The sequence below is a fragment of the Mandrillus leucophaeus genome, unplaced genomic scaffold, assembly GCF_000951045.1.
Source record: "Mandrillus leucophaeus isolate KB7577 unplaced genomic scaffold, Mleu.le_1.0 Scaffold295, whole genome shotgun sequence".
Classification (NCBI taxonomy): domain Eukaryota; kingdom Metazoa; phylum Chordata; class Mammalia; order Primates; family Cercopithecidae; genus Mandrillus; species Mandrillus leucophaeus.
In genome coordinates this window covers 517,787-530,137 of record NW_012103087.1, presented here as the reverse complement: position 1 = coordinate 530,137, position 12,351 = coordinate 517,787, and the positions used below count along the sequence as shown (strand labels likewise).

The 12,351-nt window shown below is 36.2% G+C and overlaps 1 protein-coding gene across 2 annotated transcripts in view; it reads left to right on the top strand.

Moving 5' to 3' along the window:
* The window catches only part of KLHL24 (kelch-like family member 24), a 58,198-nt gene extending 46,068 nt beyond the window's left edge, over window positions 1-12,130 (top strand). Inside the window, exon 8 of one of the 2 annotated variants that reach the window (XM_011986144.1) lies at window positions 6,697-12,130. In XM_011986144.1, coding sequence (XP_011841534.1) covers window positions 6,697-6,897 — 201 coding nt within the window. In that variant the 3' untranslated portion in view covers window positions 6,898-12,130. The remainder of the gene's footprint in view (window positions 1-6,696) is intronic. The other variant, XM_011986145.1, reaches the window with a different exon arrangement.
* Window positions 12,131-12,351: the final 221 nt, after the last annotated feature.

Sequence of the window (12,351 nt, the reverse complement as noted above, 5' to 3'; positions counted from 1 at the left end):
GTGGTGGCACATACCTGTAATCCTAGCTACTCGGGAGGCTGAGGCAGGAGAATTGCTTGAACCTGGGAGGCGGAGGTTGCAGTGAGCCGAGATCGCGCCATTGCACCCCAGCCTGGGCAACAAGAGTGAAACTCGGTCTCAAAAAAAATAAAATAAAATAAATTAAAAATTAGCTGGGCGTGGTGGCACACGCCTGTAATCCCAGCTGCTCAGGAGGCTGAGGCGGGAGAATCACTTGAACCTGGGAGGCAGAGGTTGCACTGAGCCGAGATCATGCCACTGCACTCCAGCCTGGGCAACAGAGCGAGACTCCGTCTCAAAAAAGTAAATAAATAAGTGAAATAAAATATTTCATGTTTGCTTGAATTATTTTATATGTTTTTTAAAACTCCACATAAAGCATATGGTAACCTGTTTTGAACTCCTTCCAAGGAATTGTTTTATTGAAATAACTTCCTTTTTACCATCCCATGGAGAAGTATCTGTTGCACTTGGGCTGTTCTTTTTTTTTTTTTTTTTCTTCACACTCCTACTCCAGTATATATCCCTTCTCTTTCATATTTCAGAAGAGAAGAAATGTTCCCAAACTGGTTGCTTCTTTGGTTAGAGGCTGGGAAATCTGTTATTTCTGTTATAAAGGAAATGGCTGTGCTCAGCTTTCTTTCATCCATATATTCTATCCGGAGCCCTACTCCTTACCCACACCGCCACCTCCCAAAAGGCCTTTTCCCTGCCTTTTGGTTCATGGCTCTTTTTCCTTCCACCCCCAAAATGCTTGATGGTTCTGATGCTGAAAATCTGGCTCTACACATACCACTCTAGAGATGTACTCTTAAAGGTCACTGTTAATAATCTCCTCACTCTCGTTCATACTCTCTTGTTTTTCTACCCAGTCCTTAAATATGGGTGTTCCTTGAGCCTGTCCTCTGTCCTCTTCCCAGTTTATACTCTTTCCTGAATTACCTCATTTACTACTCAGCACTGATGACTTCCAAGTCTTTATCACCATCAAAACCTCTCTCCTGTGTTCCAAACTCAAATTTCTAACTGCCTATTTGATATTTTACATGGGTATTTCAAGACTTTAAATTTCAAATAAAACTTACCCTCTTCCCCAAACCTACTTTTTCTATATTTCCAAATAACCTAGAAACTTAATTTATTAGATTATCTTTTTCTTCTCTTAAATTGAATTAATCTAGCCTATCAGTTCTCCTATTTTTTTCCATTCCTGTTGTTTCTACTTTTGTTCAAGTTCTTACCAATTTTTACCTAAACAAATAAAAAGACTCTAATTAGTCCTCCGTTCTCTAGTATCTTGTCTCTCTAGCTCATTTTGCCATCAATTATTTTTCTTCCTTCCTTTCTTTCTTTCTTTTTTTTTTTTTTTTTTTTTTGAGACGGAGTTTCACTCTTGTCGCCCCGGCTGGTGTGCAACGGCGCAATCTCCGCTCACTGCAACCTCTACCTCCCGGGTTCAAGTGATCCTCTTGCCTCAGCCTCCCGAGTACCTGGAATTACAGGTGCCCACCACCAAGCCCAGCTAATTTTTTGTACTTTTAGTAGAAACGGGGTTTCACTATGTTGACCAGGCTGGTCTCAAACTCCTGACCTTGTGATCCACCTGCCTCGGCCTCCCAAAGTGCTGAGATTACAGGCATGAGCCACCGTGGCCAGCCTGTTATTTTTCAATAAATCTACTTATTGTCTCTTCTTTGATTGGAAGCCTATTAAATAAAATCCAAAACTTTTACCACTTCATTCTAGACCTTCTGCTGCCTGACCTTCATTTGACCTTTCAGCTTCACATTCTATAACTTTACCTCAGGTACCTTAAGTATCTGTCATCTGTAGTCTCTAAACAGATCATAAATGTTCTTGCCTTGGTTCATGCTGTCGTCTTAGCCTGTAATGCCTTTTTTACCTTCTCTACTTGTAATTCTACTCATCTTTCAAGGACCACTTCAGTACAACAGAGTTTAACTTGGGCAGAATGGATCTTTTTTGCTTTCTGATCTGTTAAAGCACTCACACCTCTTATGGCAATTGTATATTCCCTTATGGGTATCAATGTTTATTTCCTATACTGGAATTTGGTCTTCTTGAGGACACTATTCTAACTCATCTTGTATGTATCTTGCATTTATTTGTGCATAGTAAATATATATATCGAATAAGTAAACAAATGAGGAAGTACCAGAGAGACTTAATTTTAAGATAATATTATTTGCAAGATACATTAGAGGTACAGCATAGATTATAAGGATAGTGAATAGGGTTTGAATATAAAACCATTTTTCTAAAGTTGTTGACATTGAGGTATAGTCTCCAATTAGTAATATATATGGAGTAACATTGCCCCAGTTAATGAAAGGGACAAATAGGCACTTCAGCTTCATAGTACAGAATGAGTATTACCTTTTCTCCCTCTCATATCACATCTAAGTAAAAATAAATCACATTTCTTCAGCTCAGGGACCTCCCTTGGAAAACCATTCTCCAGCCCAGTAGAGGCGACAGTGTTCCCTACTTGCATGAGAATCCTCATGTGGTCAAGTATTGAGACTTATTTCTAATTTTTAAAAAATCTAAGCTGCTTTTTATTGGTTTATTTCAGTGAAGATTGTAAAGAATAATGCATTTTTATTAAGAATTACTGCTCTGCCGGGTGCAGTGGCTCACGCCTGTAATCCCAGCACTTTGGGAGGCCAAGGCAGGCAGATCACGAGGTCAGGAGATCGAAACCATCCTGGCGAACATGGTGAAACCCCGTCTCTACTAAAAATACAAAAAAATTAGCCAGGCGTAGTGGCGGGCGCCTATAGTCCCAGCTTCTTGGGAGGCTGAGGCAGGAGAATGATGTGAACCCGGGAGGCGACGGAGCTTGCAGTGAGTGGAGATCGCGCCACTGCACTCCAGCCTGGGAGACAGAGCGAGACTCCATCTCAAAAAAAAAAAAAAAAAAAAAAAAAAATTACTGCTCAAGCTGGGTGCAGTGGCTCATGCATATAATCCCAGCACCCCGGGAAGCTGAGGCAGGAGGATCACCTGAGGCCAAGAGTTAGGGATCAGCCTGGGTGATAGAGTGAGACCCTGTCTCAAAAACAATTTTTTTAAAAAGAAAGAAAAAAGAAAAAGAATTACCATTTATTCAGAACTTTGTTATATTGTATAAAACAGTAACAGTTTAGGAAGATAATTGCCAGTATGTAGCATATTGCAGGGTATACATGAATGTTTTTTAACTAGGTTATTGAGATAAAACTGAGAAAAAAATAATAATAGGACACACATGGCACATTTTCTCTAATTAAACAACATTCATTGACTTTAGAAATTTAAAGAAAATAAACATTTGGATCAGAAGTATATTAAGTCTAATGAAGACAAATCATTGAAGTTCAAATCTAGTACTGGGATTTAGGGGATTATTTTCTCTCCTCTGTTTAATCTTACCACCAATGCTACTAAATACATCTATGCACACTGATGTGATCTCGGCTTACTGCAACCTCTGCCTCCCAGGTTCAAGCGATTCTCCTGTCTCAGTCTCCCAAGCAGCTGGGATTACAGGCGCATGCCACCACACTCGGCTAATTTTTGCATTTTTAGTGGAGACAGGGTTTTGTCATATTGGTCAGGCAGGTCTTGAGCTCTTGACTTCAGGTGATCTGCCTGCCTCGGCCTCCCAAAGTGCTGGGATTACAGGCGACAGCCACCGTGCCCGGCCTTATGCACACGTTATTGATAGGTAATTTTTGAGCCATGTGTAAGTGATTGTTTACCTTTTTAATGCTAACTTATGAAAAAGAATAAATGAAACTAATTTAATTGTATACAGTTAAATGAACCCAATACTGTTGCTTTTAAAAATGCTTAGAATTTTTTTTTTTTTTTAAGCGGAATCTCGCTCTGTCTCCCAGGCTGGAGTGCAGTGGCGCGATCTCGGCTCGCTGCAAGTTCCACCTCCTGGGTTCACGCCATTCTCCTGCCTCAGCCTCTTGAGTGGCTGGGGCTACAGGCACCCGCCACCACGCCTGGCTAATTTTTTGTATTTTTAGTAGAGATGGGGTTTCACCATGTTAGCCAGGATGGTCTTGATTTCCTGACCTTGTGATCCGCCCACCTCGGCCTCCCAAAGCGAAAAGTGCTTAGAATATTAAATGCAAAAAAGAGCTGAAAAAAATGAGGTCTTCATGTTTTACAGTCCTAATGGACCCAGCCTATTTATTTGTTTGTCCTTCACCGTTTCCATGCCTCTTTTGACTTTGCGTAATTCCTAAAAACACAATTTATTATTCGAAACATATTTTGCTTTCCTGTCAGGAACATCCTTTAAAAAAAACTATGAGATTTTTTTTTTTAAAAAGTCAGTGATGAAGACTTTTTTTCTCTCTCTTCAGGTGACCAGGTATTTAAAATGTCATTAAAGATTAGAATAATTAAATGAAAAGAAATCTGATTCTTTTTGTCTAATGTTGACATTTTAACATTTAAGCATACAAAAATGACAAGGAGAGGGTTTTTTTGGGGTTTTTTTGTTTGTTTTGCAATGTTAGGATCATGTTTCATTTCAGTCTTTAAAAAAATTAAAGCTTTATGTATTGATAAATTATTTTTCCTATGAGCTGCCCCTACTCCTGAGTGAAGACTAAGTTTTTCCTATGTATAAACAAACACATAGAGTAAATGGTATTTTACTAGCATGAAATACACTATTACATCAGAGAGATGTAATTTCCTGATATGAATACTTGGTTTCAAGGTTGTTTGCTTTTCTGAGCATTATTATCTGAAATGATACTAATTACCAAACCATGTAATTATATATTATTTTAGAATCATCATCAAAATAACTATAAGGTTCAATAGTGGGAACTACCTTGTACCTGAAAACTAAGGTTTTGTTTGTTTTTATTATATTCAGAACTTTAAGAACTTATAGAAAGAGCTCATTATGCTTTAAATGAAAAATACTAGAGTTTGTTCCATAATTGGTGCAATTCATAGGGGGTAGTGGTATTCTCAACAAAAGTGTCTTTCACTATGTGATAATGGGCTAAGTCGTTCTGGGTGTCTGTAAATTCTAATATAGGCATTTTTAAGTACTCACAAATTCAGACCTAAAGATAGTATCCTATTATATAAAGCCACGAAGATTTAATTTCTTCTATAAGAGCAAAATTTATATACAGCAAATTTGGCCAAGTAAAAATGCTTATCGAACTTATTGGTAGAACCTATTTCATTGTTGGTTATGTGGAACCAGGATAATAAGATGCAGTAACTTTCTGAATTAAAGGGAAACTTTAATTGGAAATGGAAGAATATCTGGCCTGCAGTATAATTAGATCCATGTAATAGTGAGTCCGTTGTTAATGTAGGGTTGTTTGTTTGTTTGTTTATATTTTTTTTGAGATGAAGTTTCGCTCTTGACACCCAGACTGGAGTGCAGTGGTGCAACCTTGGCTCACTGCAACCTCCACCTCCCAGGTTCAAGCAATTCTCCTGCCTCAGCCTCCCGAGTAGCAGGGATTACAGGTACCCCTCACCACGTCCAGCTAATTTTTTGTATTTTTAGTAGAGATGATGTTTCACTATGTTGACCATACTGGTCTCGAACTCTTGACCTCAAGTGATCCACCTGCCTCTGCCTCCCAAAGTGCTGGGATTACAGGCATGAGCCACCATGCCCAGCCAGGTTTTGTTTTTGAAGAATCACTCTCATCCTTGCAAGAATATTTGTTTCGTATAGTAACTGTATTATTGACAGAGAATAATAAAATTTAGCTTAGAATCCCATTGTGTGGGAAGTTAACTGTAAGATGTTATTTGACACATTTATATGGCCCAGTCAGGGCTCCTAATAACAGTGTTTCATTAACTTAGTTATAAATTTTTTCCTCATTCATTCATTCAATTTGTGGGTAATCCCATATAATGAATATTGTTCCTACTCCTTGGTCCTGTAACTGCCACTTTCTATAATAACCTTCCTGTAATAGGAGAAGCAAGCCAGGCTCTTTAAAGATGCTTTTGCTTAACTACCATTAAGTTAAAACCCTTTTATCAGTCCACAACCTACCTCCCACATCTTGGCCCCAATTACTAACATAAAATCCTTTTTTTTTTTTTAACTTTTATTTTAAGTTCAGGGGCACAAGTGCAGGTTTGTTACATAGATACACTGTGTCATGGGGGTTTGTTGTACAGATTGTTTCATCACCCAGTTGTTAAGCCCTGGTACACATTAGTTATTTTCCTGATCCTCTTCCTCCCTCAACCCTCCACCCTCCACCCTCCGAAAGGCCCTAGTATATTTTGTTCCCCTCCATGTGTCCCTGTATTCTCATCATTTGGCTCCCACTTATAAGTGAGAACATGCAGTATTTGGTTTTCTGTTCCTGTGTTAGTTTGCTAAGGATGATAGCCTCTAGCTCCATCCACATCCCTACAAAGGACATGATCTCATTATTTATTATGGCTACAACTGACATATCATCTATCTTGACATTCATTTCATTCATGCAAACTTATCCAGCACTCACACACAAAACAGAGTTGGGCCAAAGGACCTTAGCTTATATCATGTCTCCCTTTTTTTGACTGTGTTAAAGCATTATTTTGCTTTTCTGTTTGTTACCAAATCCTTTATCTTCAATGGTTAATGTTTTGTTTATGTATTTGGTTAAACAGGAAAACTGTGGTATGTCTGTGTGTAATGGTAAAATATATATCCTGGGTGGAAGACGGGAAAATGGAGAAGCCACAGACACTATTCTCTGTTATGATCCTGCAACAAGTATCATCACAGGGGTAGCTGCAATGCCCAGGCCAGTGTCCTATCATGGCTGTGTGACTATTCATAGATACAATGAGAAATGTTTTAAACTCTGAAGCCAGGATACCTCACCGAAGAAGCCACACCAATCCAAGATGGGAGGTTTTAAAAACTCTAGAGTGGGAACTTCACATATCTCCTTTGTGCCATATGCAAAAAGTAGTAAAAATAATAATTTGGTGCCTTTCTCCTCAAAATATCAATCTTTCAAACTGTAATAAAGCCTTTCCCATAACTGAAAAAAAACTTTTTTGTTAAAGGTAATGGTGGTTGTTACTTGGCCTTTGAGGAGTGTACCTTTGTAAGTATTTGTAAGAAGCCTATGTGAATTAGGAAATGTCTGTCTGCAGACCTTTTAGGAATGTGTGAATGGTGTCTTCACTTATTATGTATGTTTATCTGTATGTATATTCCTTATTTTGTCATATATGTAGAGAAAATTGCATGACTTGAGGCATCATTTAGGTTGAAGAAGTTAATGCTTAGAATGCATTATAGGAGAAAAAATCAGTTTTAAAAACCTTTGTTGTTAACAAAGTATATCCAGATTGATTAATTTTATTGAAGAGTTTTTTTCTGTAATTGATAAAAATGTAATGACAATTCAGGTATCATAAAATACTGAACTATTGTGACTTTATTCTTAGAATTGCTGTCTTACATTAAACATGTTTTTAGGGGGAAATTAGGTAGGAGATAGAAAAATAAGTGCCCCTACAGAGGGGATTAAAATGACAAGTTAATTCCTAAGAGAAAAATGGAATGGCCATTGAAGGAAAAATGACCCACTATGGCTCTCAAAGTTTTTATGCATCATCTCTTCAATCTTCTAAGAAAGTTTCTTTTCTTTTCTTGATAAAGCAGTTGAAACCCATTTTGCAATATTGTCTTGTGAAAACCAGAGACAGACAGCCAGGCACAGTGACTCACACCTGTACTCCCAGCTACTCAGGAGGCTGGGGCAGGAGGATTGCTTGAGCCCAGGAGTTTGAGGCTGCAGTGAGCTATGAATGCACACCACACTCTAGCCTGGGCAACGGGGTGAGACTCTGTCTCAAGAGAAAAGAAAAAGAAAAATAGGGATAGGTTTTCTTCCCTAGCCCAGTAGGGTTTGACCTCATTAGTATGGTGCTTTGGGTGAGGACCTCTTCCTTGATTATCCTAACTTCTAGTGAACAGCTAAAATTCCTGAGAGGCTCTACTGTTACGGTACCTTTAATAGGATAAAGCAGGGACCACCTATCTCAGTGGGTCCATTTTTCTTTTAAAATTAGTTATCTGAAAAAACTTAGCAGTAGTTCCCATCTTTAAGATAAGTCTTTCATTTGGCCCCCATTGTGTAAAATACTAATCAGCATTTTCAAGCTTCAGTAGACAGACTGCTTTTGTCTAGATTTTTCAACTCCACTTTATAAAGCTTATCAGTTTTCAGAGAGGAATGTGAATTTTTTTTCTAATGCAAATAGATGGATATGGCAGGAACTACAGCATAAGTGATTATTGTGATTCCGCGTGGATGGATATAATTTACAACATTTAGGGATGTTCTAGGTAGCCTGCTGTAGGTTAACTTCCAGTCACTGTTGTCTTTCACATTATAATTTGTATATTTCTTGTGACAGAAGGGATGATGCAAATATGTAATTCGAGTGTCACCAGATTTCTGTTAAAACCAAGTTTGAAATAAAAAGCCTGACATTGGTAAGCTACATTGTTTTCTCATCTTAGAATGATACAGAGATTTCAAATAGACATTTTTTAAACTTTAATGCTTAGCTAGAATCTACATTCTGAGGAAAACTCTAAAAAACTTAAAAATTGTTAGGGAATTTTTATTTTTCAAATCATAATTTTAAAATACCATTTTGTGATAACAGCAATTCAGAAAACAATTTTCTATCATCTTAGTTGAAAGAATGTAGGTACAGTTTGGATATTTGTACTTTAATTTTACAGTAAACATCTGCATTATACTCTTATAGATAATAGAATTATTTAGATCAGAAATTCTTTACAGTAAATGAGATAATGTGTGAAAAAGTATTTTGTAAATGGGGATTCTACAAATGATAGTTGTTATTTTCATGTGTATTTGTAAGATCATGTCCATTTCATGAATACAGGACTTCACATAAAAAAAGACTTTCTCAAGATAACTTTGTATTCCAGTATTTTTGTCTATTGTAAAAAGTATTAACTATTTACTTTTATTTTGTTATACATTTATTTTAATATCCATGTGTTTATTATAGTAAATTTGAAATGAAATCCTGAAAAACAGATTTTTTTAAGCACAGACCTCATACCAATATTAATTTTTTCTCTACATAATTTAAAACTACATAAATTAAGTAGTTAAAATTTATATTGAAGGCCACCAAGAACTTACGTTGAATCTTAGAAAATTTAAATAACTATTTTAAAGTTATCCAACTTATATTTTCATTTTTTAATATTTATCTTCCTTTACTAATTCTTGATAAATAATAGCATTAGACTTGATAAAATAAACAAGAATTTTAGAGTAGAATTACTATACCAAAAGGGATATATCAGCCAAATTGGTGTCAGATTGTATTCATTCTCTCATCACATAAAGATTTTTCTTTTCATAGGTGATGCTCATATAAACCTTTGGTTTAGAATCTATGTATGTACATGTGTATGTATGTAGATAGTATGGTTGTATACACACATATATACCAAACATCACAGATTTTAGCAGTGTGCGATGATCAGAAAAAAAGCATGTAAAGTAAAAATTAGTTGACCATGCTAAATTCGATTCTGGAAGATTTTTTTATTTGGGCATTTCTACAACTTTTTACATTTGAAAGTACATGATGAGTGTTAGTAATGATGACTTGTGAATAATCAGAATCTTTATGACAATTTAGTTTTACAAGGTCAGAAGAGATGAGTTTGCTAAACCCAGCTGTGATACCTCAGTTGGAAAGGGAATTCAAAGGTATGCTTTGTAGAACAGAAAAGTACAGGTTTGTTTGTTTTTAATGAACTTTAATCCTTTTCTGTTTTTCCTCTATGTGAGTCAGCTACAAAAGTGGTCTAATTTTTACAACAGTAGAACCTCCTCCTTTTCTACTGTAATCTTCCCACTGACTTTACTGCACAGGTATGAAATACTAGCGTATTGGATCTTCAGTAACCTTTTTATTTCCTAGATGATTGAAATATAGGTATTTACTCCATTTAAACCAGGTGATAAGATGATGTAAATACTCAGGGAGGGTATTAACTTGTTACTTTTGCTTGTTTGGGGTGTAAAGTGCCATAACTGAATAATCTTCAATTCATGATTCTAGAGTAAGTTTAATTTGGAAAAAGGGGCTTCACACATGGTGGTGGTTGAACATTGATTCTTTTATATTTAAAAAGATGAAAATGTTTTGTGGACTGATACATTTTATCTTAGTGAATATGAATTGTTTATGTATCTCTACTGTCAAATAGCCTTTTTGAAACTCAGGAAAGACAAAGGTTCAATTACACCACTTTTGTCAATAAGCAAACCAGGTATGTTTTGTTTTTGTTTTTGTTTTTGTTTTTTCCTGTTGTCTGGATATGGCAATAGATTTTTTAAATTGCTGTGAGAACCCATATATGAAAAGAGAGGAGTTGAATTGTGTGTGCCTTTTATGTCTTGAGATTTATATGTGGAAAAGACATCTACTTCAAACTGTATTTTCTTTTTTGGGGGGCGGGGGGACGGAGTCTTGCTCTGTCACCCAGGCTGGAGTGCAGTGGTGCGATCTCAGCTGACTGCAACCTCCACCTCCCGGGTTCAAGGGATTCTGCCTCAGCCTCTCGAGTAGCTGAGACTACAGATGCATGCCACCACATCCGGCTAATTTTTTTGTATTTTTAGTAGAGACGGAGTTTAGTAGAGATGGATCACTCCTGACCACGTGATCCGCCCACCTCGGCCTCCCAAAGTGCTGAGATTACAGGCTTGAGCCACCACACCCGGCCTGTATTTTCAGAGAGAAGGGCTTGGTGTTTAGGTGGTGCCAAGTGGTAAGATAATGGCTCTTCAAGGCTTCCTATGGACTGCCTTTATTTTAGTAAACTCAAGACACCAGTTAACCTCAACAGAGTTTTGGCCTTATTAGAATTTGTTGTGCATCTTATTGAAAACCAGGTTTACATCACCTCACCCCATTATTCTTTTTAGTTAAATAAATTCACCATGCCAAGTAACCAGAATGGAGCGAATTGGTTGATCTTTAAGGCAGTAGGTTTGACTAGCTAGCTATCATTATTGTCACATCTAATGCTAGGCACCAGAAACCATTTGAGCCAGGAGTGTGAATGAATAATTCCAGAGACACTTTAGACATTTTTTAATGTTTTATATGAACGTTTTACATTTGTGTGATTGCCTTAGATATTAAATTTTCCTAGTGCTGAAGGTTATCATCATAAATTTTTTAAAAACAGCAACATTCATAACTTATTTTATATATTGTTCCAAAGAAAAGAATTTGTTTTAATGGTTTCAAAATAACTGCACCTGAATTTGTTTATGTGCCTTAAGTTCTCTAGTGCTATTTCAACTTTTTTTTCAATCTAAATGAAGCTTACCTTAGATAAGGTTCATATTTGTTTCCCATAGAATAAATAAACTTCCCCTTCTTAAATTGTGTAATAAGCACCAACGTGTGGTTGCTTGGCAGAATGAGAATGTTAAGGGAGATTGTTGGATGTTTGGAGTTTCATTATATTTTTTGTTTTTATTTTTTGATACCTAGGTGCTTTTTAAAATATTCAGACAAATATCTATCTTACATTGATTAAACCCATGTAAATTCATTTGCAGTATCTACATCGAATGTCAAAAAAGTATACTTATTTTTGTTCCATACTTATGTACAATTTTTTCCCTCTTCAGGCTTTTTCATTTAACTTTCTTGAAAAAGCACTTACTCTTCCCTCCCTATCACCCCTCCCCCATGGTTTCTTTATTTAAATTTTTATTAAGAGTTGTTGGAGCTCTAAGACAATACAATTTTAGAGTTGAACAAAAGTATAATCTGCTTTATAACTAGTATAGACCTAAGGTCATTTGCTTTCAATTAGAGGCTCCAGTGTCTTCATAGTGAAAAGAATGCTTTGTATTTCATTGTTCTTAGTTAAGTTGTAGCACGTGAATACTTACATGTGTTGTTTAAATATACTTCTTGCATAGTTTAATTTTTTAAAAGTTGTATCTAATAAAATGTCTTTTAACCATTATTACTTGACTATATGGTTGTATTAAATTTTGTTTACCAAAAATTTGTTGTTCTGTTTTATTTTAAATATATTTAAAGGGTTGTGCAAAAAAGAGATGGAGAAAATACTGGATATATTAATAGATGTGTATATTTACTGGTATGCCCATAAAATAACTGGAAGGATAAATAAGAAACTGAAAACGTTAGTGTGTAAAAGGAAATGAAATGGTGACTGAAGGACAAGTAAAAATGAAACTTTACTGCATACGTGTGTGT